Below are 20,384 nucleotides of genomic sequence, written 5' to 3' on the forward strand. Positions count from 1 at the left end.
ATAAAATTATTATACATTTTTAAAAGTGGCCGAAATATTTTTGTTGGTAATTTTTTAATAGAATAAGTTGTTTAAAAAATATATCAGATTTATTAACGTATTCCATTTTATTATTGGGTCAAGGTTTTTGTTTTCACATACTGACAAAAGAAAACATTAGCTACCGTACTAAAATTTCGTATCTTCTAAAAGAAATTCATACAATTTTGATAATTTAAATGTAAGCTTTAATTAATGGGTTTTAAATAATGCATAATTTAACCGTTTATAACTTTTTAACTGCCTATATCATGAAATGGTTCTCATAATCCATAGTTCATTGTCAAAGATATAAAATTGTTCCGTTTCCAGATATTTTTGTATTTTTTTCACCAGTCTACCTTTCTCTTTCTGGACTTCCTCTTCTTCCTTCCGCTGTATTTTACAGCTTCTTCTAAAGATGATTGAATTTTAGTGGTTTGATGTTGTCTTGGCCACAAAAGTGTTGTCAGGTGCTTTTTATGGTTTTTGCTTTCCTGTCGTTTCTCTTTTAAAGGTCAATTCGTTTGCTCTTTTTTTTTGTGTGTGTTTCGATTTTACTTCGTTTGCTTTTGAAGTGAGTCATTTTCAATTCACACAAAAACACAAACACACGCAGACCTAGAGCTTCAGTTTGCGTTAGTTGTTAAAGTTCGTTTATTCCGCGGCTTTTGCTGGCCAGTGTAATTAACGTAGGCGTTTTGTTTGCACGAGGGACACATTTGTCTCGCTCTGAAACTCGCCCTATCTCTGTTTCCCGTCGGCACATGTGGCGTATGAGTGATAAAACATTTTGTGTATTTTCCTCCATTAATCGCTAGCCAAAACCAACAACAAGAACAGCAATCACCTTTAACAGTTGCAACCTGTGCTCTGGTTTTCCAGTTTTCTGGCTTTTCGTGTTGATTTTGTAGAGTGGTCAGCTGGCTGTTTGAATTGGTCGGGAAAAATGGTCAGGAATAGCGTTGATGATAATGGAAATAAAGCCGTTTCACATTTGGCTAATTGTTAATGGATTGTGTGTGTGTGTGTGGGTCTACCTAGTTTACCTGGTTCTACAAGATAGGGGAGAACAACTGCAAGTGCAATGACATCTAGGCATTCTAAGGGAATTTAATAATTTTAAAGTTAATTTGTTGATTTAAAACACATCAGTTTCCATATTCAGGCTAATCTTTCAGAATCAGCTGTCATACGCTGACTTATCCGAAACTTCATGAATATTTTTGATAATTAATGTTTGATTTAAGAAAAGAAACTGTATGTGCATTTTAAGTAGTGTGAAGTATTGAAACAAATAAAATTTTATGTTTGACCATTTTAAAGTAATTAACGCAAAATTGTTAAATTTATGTTCTACAAGTGTATTCATATAAAGCCTATACAATTTTGGTTCCTCTAGTACCTTACTATCTCTTTTACCCGCTCATTATCCTTTGATCCCCGTTTTTTTGTTTCACCAGTCCCTATTGAACAGTTCAATTAGGTTGAAAATCGGTCGGGGGGGCTTTTCACCTCAGTACATGTTGTTGCCCCTCCTAATTTTCACTAAATGGAGATACAAAGCCTGTCACTCTGCTCCCTGTTGCCATCCTTTTGGTACCACACTAAATCCCTCATTCCGACGACCCCCTTAAAACGTTAGTAGCCTGACCAAAAAACCACTTAGCGAAGGAGAGGGGGATAGTGGTGGAAAAAGAGACAGAGGCAGCCAGCAGAATATTAGGTTTTGTGCTTGACTTGACTTGCTTTCAGCTAAGTTTTCCTTTTAGTATCCATATATGGGTAAGCCATATGTTGGGTAGAGGGTTCTCAGGGGGAGGGAAGTAGGGACACACACTTCTGCACTTCCTGTCTGTCACAGAAAGAGAAAGAAAACGGGCGAGAAGCGAAAGAGACAGACGAACAGACACTCACTTAAGGGGGAGATGTCAAGAAACCGCTTTCCTTTCTTTTTTGTCAGCTTGCAAATTAAATTTAAATACCCGCATAGAGAAAGAGAATTCTCGGAGAATGTGTGCGAGTGAGATGGCCATGGGTTTTTAAGGGGCCACTGTAACTTTTTGCTGCACAAAACGTGTTGTCTTTGTCACTTTTCGGGCTGCCATTGTCCGTCCTTCTATGGAAGTGTGTGTGATTGACACTTCTCCTTGTGTATGTGTGGAGTGTTTTACCTCCCAAAACCCCCCCGAATACGACCTACACCCCCCTCGGGCATCACCCTCATTCATCTTTTAGAACCAACTCGTGCTCGTGTTTGAGTTAAGTGTTACTTCCGCTACACACGCATTCGTTGAGACTTGATTCATTCATTATTTATGGGAGGAGAGAGAAGGAGAGAATGGGGAGAACACTATTCTTCTCCACATGCGAAAAAATTGATCCTCAATGTAATATCATGGTGGTCTGATGTACTATTTTCTGTAACTTGTAAATTAGAATTTCTTTGCGCTATAAAATAATTCATGCCTTTGCCAAAAGCAACATAAAAAGTATACTATTCATTACCAATTAAAAAAGTTATTTAAAAAGATCCAAACTAAAAACATAAAAAAAACCCTTACATTTACATTTTTAAATAGCAAGTCTGATTGCTATTAACAAATGTTTGAGAGTTATTTCCGTATCTCCTAGTCTTTCATAACTTGAATTTTTTATGAGGCAGGTGTCAGGTTCGGGTTTTTAAAGTTCACCTGCATACTGTTTTATGTTTTTCACTGTGCAGTTAAAACGGTAGACGGTGAGAAGAGCCGACTTTTTGTTGCTATTTTTCATTGCATCGCCTGAAGCTTAATTTAATTTAAATGCAGCATACTTGTGTTTAATTGGCAGACACCGCGAATAAGGGGAGACAAGGTAAAAGGGAGATATGGAATCACCTACATATTTACTCTTCGCACTTCCCGCTCTGTGTGTCCCAAACCCACTTGACCATTCTTTAACTGCGGCTTCCGATCACGTTCTGCAGCTTTATTTGATTTATTATTTGCAATTGCTTTTACTGCTCATTCTCCCTTGCCCTTTACCCCCCGTTTATTCTTTTTGGCACCCACTCACACTCTGAATTTTCTGCACGTTGTCACATAAATTATTTTTTACCCAAGTGCAAAAATACGTTTTTCCCTCCTCTCTCTCTGTCTGTGATTAGTGGTCATTGCTAATGTGGCAACGTTGGTAAATATCACGCGCCATATATCATGTAATAATAACCCAACATATATCGTATACATATCTATAAACATTCTTAAGTTGCATGGACCACCCAAAAAAAAAAACAAAATATGAAAGATTTTTCGGTTGTTATATGAGAAATCTGAAAAGACAGTTTCCGATGACAACGTGGTTCCCCTTCTAAACAATACACAAAACTTTTAGTTTCTGTATAAAAACCTACGAACTCTTTATCTCCAAAAATGTAAACTAGTTACTAGAATTTATTATTACAAATTTTTGGCCAAGTTGGCTCCCCTCTCTACTGGTTTAACTACGCCCACTTTAATGAGCCGGATACTTTGAATTGAATTACCATTTGATTGACATGCCAAACTAATTTGATCGCATTATGCCCCTTTCCCTTTTCTCGAGACTTCAATCTTCATTGAGACTGCCAGTTTACTTTTGACCAGATGCCAATCAAGCTTAAACTTTCTGCAGGAATGGGTATGGTACATAAAATTGACAGGAGCAATTATGAGAGATGACTTCCAGCCCAATCAGGTGATATTACACCTGAAAATAACTATGATACCCCCTCTTTTCGGCTCAGTGGGCCTAACTAACTTTACATTTTGTCGCAGCAACATGCAAATGTCAATTGCACTTGGTAACTTGATGAACTTTGACTTTAGATTAGCAATTTGCAGCTCCAACATTGATGGGGGAGTCAAAGATACTTTTTATGCTCCCCACTTTTGCCTGTAAAGCGGCCGGGGGGATTGGTGATGAGGCAATAGCATCGGCTGCAGAATTCATCAGCCAGCAGCTTCCATTAATATTCCATTTCCTGCTAAAAGCTTCAATTAAAATCTTATTTACTTGAATTTGTTGTTGTTGTTGTGTCTTGCTGCTGTCCATTCCACCTACACAAACAACAAAAAACCATGGCTCAATCATACACTCAATTAATGCTAAAATTTATTATGCCAACAGACAATCGCTTTGGAGACCTGGAGACCTTTAGCCCCCTAAGAGTAGGCGGGGCGGGTCTTTTAACCCCCTTTATCTCACCCACTTTTCTACAACCCATCTGTCTGGCCAAGTTTTATACATATATATTTATATATACATTTTTGTTGCCCCTTGTTGGACTAATCGCGCTAAAATGCTTTTAGTGTTCCATTTTGGCGATAAATTTCTTGTTGTGCCCCTCCACCTATCACTCCATCTCTTTCTCTTATTGTCTCCACTCTTTCACCTTTCGTATCGATAAATGTTTATCAGAATTTCGTGCTATCTTTGTCAGGTAGTTAAAGCAATGCAATCAGTGCGAATAGTTGAGGAACAACTGGTTCGAACGCGTTTTCTGGCTGATTATGAATATAAAACAGCTTTTTTGATGACGCATTTTCCGTTTATGTTTTAACCAGCAATCGATATAACATTCTTATCGTCTATTGTTCATTTGGTCAATGGGTTATGATTTAATGGCCCTAATCACGCAAAGAATACAAATGGAAAGACACGAAGTTGGGAATTCCCTTAAAATATTGGAACTTTGATTAAAAGACTTATGTTACAATATTGAACGAAGTCATTTAAAAAAAAACTCTTCTTGATACAAACTAATTGTGTTATATATTTTTGTTTATTAAATAGACAATAAAAATAAATATATAATTTTATATTCTTAGTTTAACTTTATTCCCAGTTTAGTAAAAATTGTTTTTATAAATAAAAGTGGCTTAAAAATAAATATAAAATACCAATTATTTTCGGTTGCCTGGTGCACAATTATTTAAAAGGCTTGTGTGTTTACATATAAGGAATTTAAGTGTTAGTAAATCAATTTTCTTTTTACAATAAAGGTAATTCATTCATTTCTTCACCATGATTGTAATTCGTCCCTTTTCCCCTTTACATCTCAGGCTTAAATTCTTTTCAAGTTTTTCAACACATTTTCCCATCTTCGGTTTCTTGACTCATCTTTTCTGTTTTTTCTGTAAATGCCAAGTTGCATTGTCCGACTTCTCCACATCTTCTTGCGCTGGCCTGTCCACTCAATTGAGTTATCTGCTTTAATTCAATAAATTTATTGCATTTTATTGTGCGACTGTCGCCAAGTGGCGGCTACTGCTGAGTGGAAAGTCTGGGTCCCGCAGTCTGCTCTCCATATTCCGCATATTTGCGTAGGCCCCGCACTGCCACCCACTCAAGGGATCCATCCGACTAGTATCTGTATCTGTGCCTGTCGCTGGTGTATCTCGAGCTATTCGAGAGTATCTGTCGTTGACATGAAATTTAAACTGCGACCCATTGTCGAGTTACACACACATTTTCCCTCTGCCCATTTCAATATCAAAACTCAGACATGACTTTTGCTATCTGCCAGATACTTTTTCCGTCTGCCTTTTGTGTGTATGCGCGTGTATGCAACAAAATGTTTGCGGTTTAAGTTGAATATTGAAAATGTGGGGAGCAACGGGGAAGGCATTTCCAGTGTACACAAGCGTAGTCAACTTTTGTGGCTTTTATTATCATTGTGATTATGGTTTCAAAAGGGGCGTATGTACACTTTTATTTGCTGATATAATTATGATTGAAAAATATTTGAATTGGCCATATATTAATAAAAAAAAGTATCGTTTCATAATAACAAAGGCAAATTACACAAAAAGAACAGTGCTGCCTGGCAAAAAGCTGTTTAAAGAATTTCAACACAATTTAGATACATCTCTCAACTACTGTTTAGACAATTTATCTTAGAGTTTCTTCTTGTCTTCTCATTCTTTCTTTTAAGCAAAGCACGTGCTCATTGCGACTTCCAATTTAAGATAATACCGCCCCAAAAAAGAAGTAGAAAACCTGCTCAACCTTTTCCGAATCACGTAGAACAAACACAGAAACCTTTCCGCTTGATTAAAGTCTTGATTCTCATGCCATTCCAATCCGTTTTCTAACCTTTTTTTTTGGGTCGCAATCAGAAGTTTAAGAGGCTCCCTTTGATTAGGTATCCAAAATTATGCAAATTAAATATATACATCTACTATAGAAAAAGGCTTAACAAGAGCACAGTGAAATGCAAAATTTGTCAACAATTTTTTCCTTGTCGCTATGCCCAATTTATTTATATTTATTGTTCAAATAAAACGACAAACCATGCGAAATTCATTTCAAAAATAAAACAAAGTGAAAACAATGCAAATTTGTGTCAACCAATAAACTCGCAGTGTGGACAAAACGAACTGAATAAAAAACAAGAGGGAAGCTAACTCGGGCGGGCCGAGTTGTTCCTGCGAATACTCTGTAAATTATATTCTCCAAAATTATTCATATGATGCATTCTTAATACTCATAAAAATCCGAACTTCTACTTTACAACAACAAAGTTATGGCATTTCCAATCGTTCAGTTATATGGCAGCTATAGCCGCAGCCGATCCTTATGAAATTTGGTAGGTCGGATTGATTGGCCAAAATAAATCCATGAAATCCCACTTCCTAACTTTCAACACCAAGTTATGGCATTTCGATCAATCGTTATATGGCGCTATAGGTATAGTCGGCCGATCCTTATGGAATTTGGTAGGTCGGTTGATTGGCCAAAATAAATCCATGAAATCCCACTTCCTAACTTTACAAACACCAAGTTATGGCATTTCCGATCAATCAGTTATATGGCAGCTATAGGATATAGTCGGCCGATCTTATGAAATTTGGTAGGTCGGATTGATTGGCCAAAATAAAATCCATGAAATCCCTTTCTAACTTTACAACACCAAGTTATGGCTTTCCGATCAATCAGTTATATGGCGCTTGGATTAGTCGGCCGATCCTTATGAAATTTGGTAGGTCGGATTGATTGGCCAAATATAAACCCATGAAATCCCAACTTTCTACTTTACAAACACCAAAGTTTTTCGTCAATCGTTTATGGAGCTATAGGATATAGTCGGCCGATCCCGGCCGTTCCGACTTTATACTGCGTGCAAGGGGGGTGTGTGAAGTTTCATCCGATAGCTTTAAACTGGGACTGTTTGCGTAGAAACAGACAGACGGACAGCGGCAGACGGACAGCGGCGACGGCGGCTGGCTATATCAACTCGGTCCTGATCAGTTATATACTTTTAGGGTCGTCTTTTGCAAATTTACCCAGGTATAATTATTGAAAAGCAGTAAGGAAAACACCACTTGTCCATAGAGTGTCAACTTTAAACTCAACAATGTGGCAATAACTAGGATTCAATAAAAAACTTAATATTACAAAGCAGAAAAGAAAAACTGAATTTGTTTTTGCCGCAAATGTATAATTTGATTTTTATTTTTGAGAGGATTTACAATCAACTGAAACTCAGAAATAAATATATATGAAAAGTTTCAATAAAAACAATATTTGCATTGCTGCGCACAAGAACATTTATTTTTAAAATGAACTTGAGTATGTACTAATTTATGGGGTCGCTAGAAATTGCATACAATTTCTTGGAAGAAATTCATAAATTTTCTTTGATTGGATTCATACACAAAGGCAATTACAGTCTTATCAAGATGATTAAATAAGTTTGTGAGCAGCTCTTTTTAGCCCAGATAACTTATACAACTTTATTTTTGTTTGAAGGTCGGGTTTAATGACCTTTTTTTGGTCTGGTCAAACAAAAGAACAAAGCCATTATAAAATCGTAATAAATATAAAAATGAACTGCTAGAAAGTACTACCTATAATTAAAAATGGAAAATTTCTTGCCAAAATTAATTATATAAAAAAATACTTCAGTTTTATTAATTTTTGACAGAGGAGAAGGGGGTTGAGAATATGCCATCAATTTTTATCATTTTCCGAATAAAATTTCACCTGCAGATGATTCCAAATTCCTTGCCATTGGCATGTAAAATATTTGCAGAGGAAAATGCGTCCTTTAACCCCTGAAACCCCAGGCATGACTTGCGTCGATTATTGGGATGGGGAAATCTCTCAACACCCCCTTTTTGGGCGGTTTTTGCTGACTGTTATCTGACGCCTAACATTTCCTGTCTAGCAGCAGATGAATTCATCTATCCATCTATCAGTTTCATGCCAGCTTCCAATTGGGAACCCAAAACGCATTTAATTTATATAAGTCACGTGAAAGGCATTTTTTATGTGGCTCTCCATGAGACAAACCCTCCCCAATCAGAGGAAATGCTGGAATTGGCTCCCTGATTTGATGAGTTTTGCAACCCTCCCAAAGGGGTTCCTCAAAATGAAATCCGCTCGAGTAATAGAAACGTCTCGAATCGAAAGCGGACACGCAGCCGGCTTTAATTTGACTCCCATAATTCCGCATTTCACATTGGGTCAATGGCCAGTCGTGTTCTACATATTTTTAGAGTTCGGGCACCCAAAGTTTTTGGATTTTGGCTAGATTTCAACCTAACAAACCTAACCAAATTTGACAGGGTGGCAAGCACTTGGACAAATAATATCTGTCACTAATCATGACGGAGTGGATTTATGCGGCGACTGATTTAGTGACTGAGAATGAGTGCACTCCATTTCGTATGCGTCTTTGGTCTTCGCATTTTGATTTATTAGTGAAGGCCCCTGGGAAGGGGGTTAGAGGGGCAGGAGGGGGCTGAGAGACCCCCCGAAGAAAGCCAAAAGACTCCGCTCGGCTTAAGTGAATTATATTTTATGTGTGGCGCTCTTGTCGTGGCGACATCATAAATCAAACACAAGTCCATTTGGTATTTCACACTTTCTGGCACGTGACTCTTTCAAGCGGATCTCGGAGATCTTTTAGCTTCAGTTTCTCGGAATGAATTTTGGAGGTTTTGCGGCTAATAATTGTTGATGGCTTCTTAATAGATGTGTTAGCATGGAGATGTTTTGATTGAAATAGGTAGGGCATTAATCACAGAAAATGTCACTTGTGCAAAAAGTGTTTTATAATATCTTGATTTTATAGTGCTCAAAATCCATTATTTATTTAAAATTAAAAAAAAATTTTACTTTTGTTAAATCAAACGAAGATATTTCTCGAAATATTATTTCTGAGTTTTTATTTGTTTTATTTTTCGATCTATTTAAATGTATTATATCTTTAGTTCTGATTTATCTTTAAATTATTTATTTTTGATCTATTTTATTCCATTCCTACTAACCTACTTACTTTTAACTAAAGAGACTTAAGCACTATTCTATGTCAGCTGTCAATCTTCATAATCGATTTTTAAGGGCCATTTCCTCCAAGTTTCAAACCCCCGTTTTCTCAAAGCCCATGAACCCTTCAACTCCGCCCCCAAGGAAACCTTTGTCTAATCTTGTGAAACCCAAATGGAAGAACAAACGAACAGTCATAAGTTCAGGCCATTAACAATTGCGTGTTCTGGCATCGTCATCGTCATCGAATCGAATCGACGACGACATCATTTCTCGTTGTGTCCCATCGCTGCCGGTTCGCAATCAAAAAGTTTAGCTTATGCCATTAAATTGTATTTTTAGTTTGTTTCGCTGTCGCTTCGTGCAAATGCAATAAATAAGTAAACAAATTAAATGCGCATAAATAACAGCGGAGCGGCAAAGAGGTTAACATATCCCAACTACCGTGCTAATGTGCATAAACTTTTACTCAAACACAGTTGGACAAAGTCTCTTACACGTGTGTGGGCCACAAAAATCAACAGAAAAGCATGAGAAACAAGGAGAAAAATATCTTGCGAAAGAGCCGACAAAACGGAGGACCAAATAACTTGTTAAAAAGCGAAAAACCGCGCAGATTTGGCAGCGTGAAATTTTTTGCAAATGACGCAATTTTTTTTTTTTTGGCAAAAAACAAAAAACTAGAAATAAAGACAACAATAAAAAGTTAAGCCGACGAACAGAAAATTTAATAATATAAAAAGGCAGCCAAGTTGTCGTTTGCTCATTTTGGCGTGACACACATAAGAATACGCAGATACACCATGATATAAATTATATAGTATATAATTTGTAGTTTATGCGGATTGTCCGTCGTTGCTGTGCGCATAAAATTATTAGAACGATATAATTTCATTATCAGACAAGCAACGAGGCAGTGAGCATATAGCAATAAAGTGGCAAAAAGCCGAGAGAGAAAAGTTCATTGGCACACAGGGCGTATGAGTGTTGGCTCAAGTATATTCGCATACTTACACGCGCACACAGCGACAGATAAACAATTGCTGACTACAAAAATTGCTGTCTGAATTTATTATTTAATTATATTTTGCATACGAGAGAAGAAAGGAAGCAATTTCGTAGGAAAACTGTACAAAATGTATCTTTCTAGACTGGGTCTGTGGAGTAACTTAATGAGTTTGGGGAGTCTAAGTTTATTTGGACTCTTGGCGCAGAGATAGCGAAAGAGCTGTGTTTATGATTTGTGTTGGTTGCTTGCCGAAGCGTGACTTTCACGTCTGATTATAAATCCAAAAAAAATACAAAAAAAAGAAACATGTGTGGAGTAAACTTTATCAGCCAAGCACAGAGTTTTTTGAGGAAATCAAACAGAAGTACTATCACAAAAAAAACTTTAAATTGTATAGTTATTCTCAGTTGCCTGTCAGGTTGAAATGCTTAAACAGCTTGCATTTCATACTCAAATAATATCAACTTTTATTTTGTCTGGATACAAAATGTACTTACTTAAATTTAAAAATGCGAACTGCAGTCGTTTAAAATTTTATTTGAAGGTAACTGCTTTCTCTCTCTCAAATTGCATTACTTTTTTTTAAATAACAGAAAGTAATTAATAACAGTGACACAAATTTGAAAACACCAATTGATTCTGTGCTATACGCAAATACGTTTTTATAAATCCCACTTGATTGCTGCCACCCCTGCATATTTACATTTTTTTTATAAATCAAATTGTGACCTACGGAAGTATTAGCCACAAGCGAGGGGCCATCATGACACGGATCAATTAGCGAGCTCTTTTTCAACCTAACCCAGTCAACCCCGCGCATTCAGTGGCTTCCATGCAAATGGATTTTGCGGCTGGCTTAAAACTTTTCAAAGCCCCTAAACCTGAAACAAAAGAAAAATTCAACAAAAAAATGTCTGCTTGATTGTCGGTTTTAAATTTGTTTTTGGAAATTTTCAGTGAAACTTTTTTTGGTTGCATATTTTAGCATTTCCCGCTGATGTGCTGCTGCTGCTGTGCGAATAAAATAATGTTTTTGGCAAATTTTCAAAAATGTATCAATGGCAAAGTTTGTAGGACTTGTGTGTATGTGAGTGTGGAGCCATTGTTTGTTGCATACAAATTTTATAGATTTTCAACGCCTTCGAATGCAGCTGCCAAATATCCTGCAGCCTTATATGCAAAGCTCGAGCTTCGTCTCCTTCTTTATTCGTGTCCCTCTGGCACATGTGTGGCATTTTAAGTGAAAAACGCCATCGTCAGGACTGTCGTCGACATGCCAATGTGCCTGTCCCTTTCTTTCCCTGAACCTACCTTCATACCTCGCTCTATCTGCATGCCTCCTTAGCCCCATCTCTCCGTCTCTATCTACATAGCTTTCCCCATCTCTATCCATTGTGTGAGCTGAGCCAAGCAGCATTCAATAACTTCGAATGGCAGCTATTTCAGTTGGAATTTCAATAAAAATACTTGCACTGCCTCCAGTTGTCGCTCTTCCTTTAGTCCACTCTCCATCCATAGATAGTGGGAGCCAAATCGCTTAATATTATCGACATACTTTTGCTCTATACATTTTAATATTGCCTAAAGCTGTGGGAAGCAAAGGAGTTTTGGGCCCTTAACCACCTATCATTTGGTTAACGGAAAGGTGGGCAAGCATCTTTGAAATCGTTATAAAACTTTGTTGATGATGTTACAAAAATTGTTTACAAAACAATTCCCATCATCTCCCATTTCCAAAAATAAAATCTGAAAATCTACAAAAAGTTTTATGAATATCTTGAAAAGTCAACGAAACAATAACTTACAGGTCTAAGAATGCCGAAAATAGAGAATGGAAAAGTTTTTCCCATTAATTTTTGAAATATCAGGATAAAATCATAACATCGCCACCTTTAAAACATAATATTTTTCTGAGCCAAGTTTAAAAAAAATGTATATTTATAAATATTTTCTCCATTCTTTTGCAGTACGGTCAGCGAGTGCCGACGGCAGCCTCACCGAGCAACACCAACTCGAGCAGCTCCTCGAACACGGGCTCCCAGAGCGGCACGCTGAGCACCAGCCTGAGCAACACGACGAACACCAACACGAACATGGGTCCCAACGGCACGGTACAGAATCAAAACCAACAGGGCGGCGAGCAGTTGTCCAAGACAAATCTCTACATTCGCGGACTGCAGCAGGGCACAACCGACAAGGATCTAGTTAATATGTGTGCACAGTGAGTACCAGGACATGTGCTTTGGGTGTCGAAAAAAATTGAGACCAAACCCAAACCACCTTTTTGCGTTGCAATTCAAATCAGATTCAAATATGGGTACAATCAAGACTATCAGTGATTTGTGAGTGTGCATGCCCTGTGGTCTTGTGACTTGTCTCTGCGGTTCACCTATCACATCAAATTGCATTATATCTAACACATCTCCTTGGGCAGGCCATTATGCAAATTCATTTTAATTGTTTTTGCAGCCCAAGGCTTTTACCCGGCTGCAATATATGTATTTGCTAGATGCTGATGCCTTTGAGCAACCAAGGCTGGTGCTCTCGAGCAAGAAGCATGTACGTCAATTTTAATTGAACGTAATAACTGAATGGGAAAAGCCATTTATTGATGGAATAATATAATACAAAATATTCCATTAAAAAGTTGTTTTGCTAGGGTGTTCGAGGAGGTCAAGGCAATATAAGTTTAAGAAAAATTCTCTTTAAATATTCATTTAAAATACAAAATCAAATCTTGAAAGATTTTCCGCTTACTATTTGAAAAACCAAGAAAGATAACTTTCTTTTGAGCTCTTCAATGGAAATGATTCAGTTATCCTTAAGATGCTTACACTAATTTTCCGACACGGAATACATTTGTAAAATGAAAATGTATCCGATTCGGTCGCCAGTTTTTTTTTTCTCAGCAGTATCTCTCAGATACGCTTGTAATTTTGGTGCCTCATCAGGCACACAAAATGCTATTCATACGAAATGAACTAATTCGAAATGTTTGTGACCGACTATTGATTTGCCCCCACAGAGTGATGTAGTGTGTGCGTTTGGGACGGAACGGAACCCGAAATCCATTTCCATCCGTTCTATCCGCTCCACCTCCCCCAAACCCCTCTGCTAATGAGCGGCTTAGCCTCAGTCCATTCCGCCTGGCTGCGTTTTCATAAAGCCACCCCCCTCCTTTATCCTTCGGCCCAAAAGTAACCCCCAAAAAAGCAACTACCCCTGACCTTCTTGATGGACGAGGCCAAGTTTCTGCAAACTAAACAAAATCCACTAATTAGTGCGTACGCTTTATCAAACAAAAATTCAGGTTTTTTTTTTGGGTATCCAAAAAGGAAATCATTTTTGTGGTGTACCAACAAACTAAACTTATTATTATGTGTGTATTACGCATACGCTCTGTTGGCCATTTCTTCTTTTATGCATAATAACAACTTATTTGCGGCGTCACACGAACATAAAAACGCAATGGAAAGGCAGGGTTGGATCCAATTCCCTCCCTGTAAGTCAAGTAATCAAATTGAAGGTTAATTTATTTTGCTTTTTTACCACACAGCGTCCTTTTCTCCTGCTGCTGAAGGCAATCAAAATAAGCGGCTTATTAGTCGGCAAGGGCGGGGGTTGCGGGGTTTTAATGTTATTATAACTAAGTATTTAGGAGGCGAAGGGTAGGGGAAAACTAGTGTAACTAAGAAGATATCGATTTAATTTCAACCGGCAGCCAAAGGGGCAATACACACGGACTAAGTCAATTATTACCAGGCATAAATGAGCAATGTAACGCCCTAGGAAATGGTAAAACGATAGCTAAAGGGTTGTGAAAATTTCCATTGCCTACTTTGGCGCGCACGAGCATAAAAATTGCATTTTAATGACACTTTAATTGCTTATAGTAAGGTAAACCCGTCCCAATCAGAGCCACTAGCAAGGGGTCGCACCGAGCAACCCCCTAACTCTTGGCCCCGATGCCATATAGTAAATATATATTTTGTGGCACGTGGCACCGGACACGCACACAACGACACCCTGAGAGTCCTGAATGTGTTTATAATCTGATTATACATTATCCATTCTTTGCAGTCGTTGTCATGCAACGAAATCCCATTGTCCTTTTAATACAAGTTCATATTTAACCCACCTGTTTTTCCTCTTGTTTGCAACTTTCAGATACGGAACAATTATATCAACCAAGGCTATTTTAGATAAAACAACAAACAAATGTAAAGGTATTTTTTTCTTCACCATTCTCATCATTATTTTATTTATGTGTGTTTTTGTATAAGTATTATTAGTATGTGTTTATGTAAAAAAAAGATATCCAAAAGAAACGCAAGAAAAGAAAATATAAACAAACCAAAAACTGAAATTTCATTAATTTCTTACGTTGTCGCTGAGTGTTTTTGAAAAATAAATAATATTCTATTTATTTAGTATTAGTAGGGTTCTTTATCATTATTATAATTTATTTTTCAAAACTATTTTGTCTTGATTTTAAACTAGAAAATTTCGAAGAACGCTCAGCATTATAATTTATTTTTGTTAAATTTATCACAATTTACCGCTCGTTCGTTATTGTATGAAGTTTTATTATTATCGTTTCAATATATAAAAATATTTTTTTAAATTAATTTTTCTAATAAAGTATTGGCAGTTTTTACTTCATTTCCTTTTACTGATTTTAAGTTTTTGAGTTTGATTCCTAATCATTTCGCAATCGTGTCATTCATGCATTTCACTCTACTATTACAAATACTATCTACTGCTACTGATGCACTCAACTATTGCTAATAATAACGATTACGATAATATGTAAATACCCCGATAACTGAACAAGCTGTAAAAATAGTGTATCCATGAAAGACTGCTCTCTATCAATGTTTGTGCGTGTATCGATATAAATATATTTTTATTCAGTACTAGTTTGGTTTACTTGCTTTTGGAATTTTTTAACGAGATTCTGTTTGTTAGTGTTTAAGTTGAATCAAATTAATTATTAATTTAATTTTCACCCGTTTTTTCTTCTATCCCTCTTCTTTCGTTAAACGAATATTTTGTTTTTATTCGATTTTGTTTTTGTTGCACCGTGACCCAATGCAAAAACTCGCATTATTTTTTCGTCTCTTGATTGAATTCAATTACAATTTGCGTTTTGTGTGCCAACCAAATATTGGACTATAAATAAACATTTCTTCCTCTCTCTCTGTCTCTGCAAATATATTTATATATATATTTATACATGCAATTAAAAAAAATAAAAATAAAATTCCCCCCACCCGCAACACACAAAAACAAACAACAAAAAAAATAAACAAAAACAACAACGAAAAACAAAAACAAAATATGCTTTTTTGCAGGTTACGGCTTCGTCGACTTCGAGCAGCCAGCCTTCGCCGAGTGCGCCGTAAAAGGATTGCAGGGGAAGGGCGTGCAAGCTCAGATGGCCAAAGTGGGTATCTGGGTGCTTCATAGGCCGGCCATTGTACGTTTGTTTGCATGCAAGTAATACTCACCCCCCACACACCGCAAAAGTGTCCCATCCTTCCCCCCCCCAAAAAAAAAACTAGCCCAAAAGCCCCATCCCATCTTCCTTCCCCAGTCATATTTTGCATTTCGTTTACTGTACTGACCCATAAGCTGCCTCCAACCTTTGTTATTTTAGTTTCGTTAAAACTGAAATTAGTTTTCGATTAAGGCCCCAGTATTCATGCTCATAAAAAAGATGCCGAAAAAAAATATTACTCCATAATGTTATGGATAAGTTAAATTCCCATAACCTTTAGATTATTGTTTTATAAAGTTGGCATGATCAATACCTCTAAAATGTGAAAATCAAATGATATATATAATCACAATATCTCAGTCATTATCAGTTTGTGTGTTCCTTTAACTATGGTATATATTTGATTTGGCAGAGTTTTTGTGAGCATGAATATAGAGCCTAAAAAAATAATCCTGAGAAGCCATTTTCTCAGATTAAATAAAGCTAAACGAGGCGCTAAAAATATTTACTTTCTCACACCGCAGGGTGTGTATTTCTGTATTTTTTCTTATCTTTATTTATTTAATTTCCCACCTCGAAACCCCGATCCGAAACCCCCAAAGCCAACCCCAACCTCTAGTTCGTAGTGTTGTTCCAAAGACTCTCTTTGTATAACCGTTTGTCGTATACCAAAACCACACATAATATCTCTATTACCGACTATATAGACAAAAACATATTTTTAGTAAACCTCAACAAAAATTTTTAGATTTATTCCTTTGTTTTTGTCTTTCTTTGCATAGAGGTAGTTTAATTGATAGCGTAACACATTTAGTATACATTTCCATATTAATTGAGAATAAATGCATTTATTAATGGCAGTCATTAGTTCATATTTATGAAGCTGAAAGTCATAAAATAAATAATCCTTCTCTTTAATCTTCCCTAGCAGTTGAAAAATGAACCCCCATAATAATGACATTAAGTGAGAACAATTAAAGTTTTTTAGCGGATTTGATTGGTAAATTAATTGCATTAAGCGTACACAGTACAGGTATATTTAGAGTTTAGTGTAAACCTTTTAACATAAGGTATTTGAACATCAATAGAATGCAGTACATCCAATACAAACCCCAATAAAATCATTATTAGCTCAGGCCGTATTCATCAAGGTAGACTAGACATAGATTTTGTCTAAACTTTACATAATATAATACTACTTCTTCCTTTTCTATCCAAATGGGTATTTAGATTTAATTAAATTTGAATAGATTGTTATTGAACTGAATTCATTGTAATAGAGTTCTGTATAAAATTAATGTTTAACAAGCTTATTTTTTTTTTTACTTTTTCAATTGTTCTGCGATTTAGAAAGAAAAGACTCGCTGTTTTAATTTGTTAACTCATATTTCATGTATTTTTATTTCTAAGAAATATTGTAGCTTAGTTCCTAAATGGGAAATTGGGTCATAGATTCTAAATTTAAGTAGATTTTAGTTAAATAACTTATCGGTTTAAGTAGACCGAGTCAAATTAAAATTTTATCTCTTTCCCCGATTTTCTTTAAGGAGAACATTGCAAACATCCCAATATTTTAATCGTTAATCTCAATTAATAATTAGCAGCCATTTACAGCGGCTTACGGAAGCTGGACCTGGCATCAATTTAAATTTTGGTCATTCATTCGTGCATATTAATATTTTGTAAACAAATCAAAAAGTTTTTCATTCGAAGAGCTTAGCAACTTTGTTCACTCCCCTCTCGTTAGCTTTCCCCAATGTTATAGTCCGATGGCATTAAATGCTCATTAAAAAAACATAGCCAACGAAATAATGAAAAGTTTGCTGTACAAATAAAACACAGACCACACACACGTATTTGCGTAGGCATTAATGATTGTAATCCATAGAGTTGAACAACACTCACACACAATAGACTCAGTACAACTAGCGTATATCTCTCTTCATATCTGATATTCTATATATATTGAATCTGTATATTCAACTGTATAAACTGTATACTCGTATTTTGAAGTTATAGCCAGCCAAGTATATAACCAACCTCTACTACTTCAACCTACTACAAAAGTTTGTTGTTTGAGTACGCAAATTGCTACAAACCTGTGCCGGCCAAAAATCAAACCAAAAACCAAATACAATCTAAACTCTAAGTATAACAATCAAACAGATCTCATTAAACCTTAAGACATAATTACTGAGCAGGTATTTAACTTAATTAAGCACTTGAGATGGCAAATCATCGATTTAGATACCATCGATTGCAAATATTTTAGAGATTGGTCAAAATTAAAGATGAATCCATTATATAATGACAATCAGAATTATTGATGATCAAAACTTCGATGATATATATCTATAATATATCATTAAGTCAAAAAATGAATGAAATACTCAACACTGTTTTGAACATTTTTTTTTAATGTTGAATAAAATGATTATAATTATCTATTCCAATTGGTAAAAGTATGTACCATCGATGGTTGTATCAATGTTTTGCCATATGTATTAAGCATCGTTGAGAAAAGAAAAAACACTGCATCTTCAGGGGGTAAAAGTTCCGTAGGATTACTTTTTGCATAAGGTATTCTCCGATAAGTCTGAGGCATTACATAACATCCACACAAACACATACACTTTCGCAAGAGTCAGGCACACTTAACGCTCACACTAACACACTGACAACAGACAAACAGTCCAAAAAGAGTTGACAACAGAAACATTTTTGGCAAGCAAACTTGAATATTTACTAATGACAAAATCTCTACGTTCTTAATTTCTCTACTCCCCTCTCTCTCAACAAAATAAAACAAAAACACACACAATCGCAACAACTTCACACACTCACACAACAAAACACACACATCAAAATGCATACGCACACCAATTAAACACACATGCTTACGCCAACTGCTTTTGTGTAACGTTAATTTGTGTGAAACCGATACAAACAACCAACAAAACCCACCAAACAAACCAACAAATCAAACTAAACCGATTCAATTTCAACAACCGTCCACAATCAACAATCAACAACCGTCAATCGACCACACCACACCACCCTGATCTGACCCAATTGCATACAACAACCACACAGCAACAGGAACAGGATCCCACAAATTTGTATATTGCAAATTTGCCGCCCCACTTCAAAGAAACTGATCTGGAGGCAATGCTATCGAAATATGGACAAGTTGTTTCGACCAGAATATTGCGTGATCAGCAGATGAACTCCAAGGGTGAGTAGAAATTTATTTAACATGATTGCCACAATAGACATTAAATTAGAAATTCTTTATTCAAATTATATTGTATATTGGTAAAACCAAACCGCGATAGTAAACTTATTAAATATAATAAACAAAAATTAAAATTTGTTTGTATTTTGAGAATAATCGTTGGGTAATTAAAATCATTATTCAAATAATATTAGAGCAAAATTTTATTAAAAGGCTTAATAATAAAGTTTCTTCAAATTTCATTAATGCCTTTTCAATATACATAGTTACTTTCTAATTTATTCAAGTGGCAACCGTGATTGCAAAGATTTCTTAAAAAATCATAAAGTAATTATATCTTATATCTTTCCCTTAGGCGTTGGCTTTGCCCGTATGGAGAGTCGCGAGAAGTGCGAGCAAATCATTCAGATGTTTAATGGTAACACAATACCGGGTGCCAAAGATCCCCTGCTGGTGAAGTTCGCCGATGGCGGACCCAAAAAGAAGAATCTCTTCAAGACGCCCGATCCGAATGCGCGTGCGTGGCGCGACGTCTCCGCGGAGGGGATTCCCGTGGCCTACGACCCCACTATGCAGCAGAACGGCGTCAGCGTGAACGTCGGCACGCCCATCGGAGTGCCCTACTCCCGCTTCAGCGCCCCCCAGGTGGGTGGCTATCCAGTGGCCGGCTCCCAATGGATACCCGGTTACATGATGACCCAGCCGATCACTCAGGTAGATGATCAGGTGAGTAGTGGAGTTACTTCCATTATGGGTAATTGGCACTGGACTAAATAAAAAAGGGTACCAACTTAAAGCATTATTGTCACTAATCTGTGATTTAGAAAATATTAATTTACGGTAAAATAACAAAGTCTACAGAGATAGTTTAATAATTGTAAATTATTATGAAATATAATATTTTTAAAAATTGAACTACATAAAAATATTTATTTACCAACTTTAACCTCACGTATACCAAGCGAATAAACTTTTAGATATATAATACAGGTGATAAAAATGAAAGATGTTATAATATATGTTTATAATAATGCTTATTGTCGTGCTCAACGGTAATTTTATTCCAGTGCCATGCGGGGTTATTTTGAACTTTAAACTATTACTTATCAGCCCTACTACTCCCCACAGTACATGCAAATGGCGGCCGCCCCTCAACTAGGAGTGACCTCGTACAAACCAGAGGCGGTGAACCAGGTGCAGCCACGTGGCATCTCGATGATGGTCAGCGGCGATACGGGCGTGCCATATGGAACGATGATGCCTCAGTTGGCCACCCTGCAGATTGGCAACTCTGTAAGCCACAGTTCTCTGAACTCCTCCAAAAACTC

At 36.4% G+C, this 20,384-nt stretch overlaps 1 protein-coding gene across 18 annotated transcripts in view; it reads left to right on the forward strand.

The window, feature by feature from the left end:
* Window positions 1-20,384, forward strand: part of LOC108051876 (protein alan shepard) — a 137,714-nt gene that overhangs the window by 110,015 nt on the left and 7,315 nt on the right. For 7 of the 18 annotated variants that reach the window (XR_006417477.1, XM_044457782.1, XM_044457770.1 and 4 more), the window contains 6 exons: window positions 12,289-12,542; window positions 14,489-14,547; window positions 15,676-15,800; window positions 18,915-19,056; window positions 19,412-19,782; window positions 20,167-20,349. Coding sequence is in view for 17 of the 18 variants with exons in the window: in XM_044457782.1 (XP_044313717.1) it covers window positions 12,289-12,542; window positions 14,489-14,547; window positions 15,676-15,800; window positions 18,915-19,056; window positions 19,412-19,782; window positions 20,167-20,349 (1,134 nt within the window). In the remaining variant the exon portion in view is untranslated. The remainder of the gene's footprint in view (window positions 1-12,288; window positions 12,543-14,488; window positions 14,548-15,675; window positions 15,801-18,914; window positions 19,057-19,411; window positions 19,783-20,166; window positions 20,350-20,384) is intronic. The other 11 variants (XM_044457783.1, XM_044457785.1, XM_044457776.1 and 8 more) reach the window with 7 other exon arrangements.

The sequence above is a fragment of the Drosophila rhopaloa genome, unplaced genomic scaffold (genome assembly GCF_018152115.1).
Source record: "Drosophila rhopaloa isolate 14029-0021.01 unplaced genomic scaffold, ASM1815211v1 contig_163, whole genome shotgun sequence".
Lineage (NCBI taxonomy): Eukaryota > Metazoa > Arthropoda > Insecta > Diptera > Drosophilidae > Drosophila > Drosophila rhopaloa.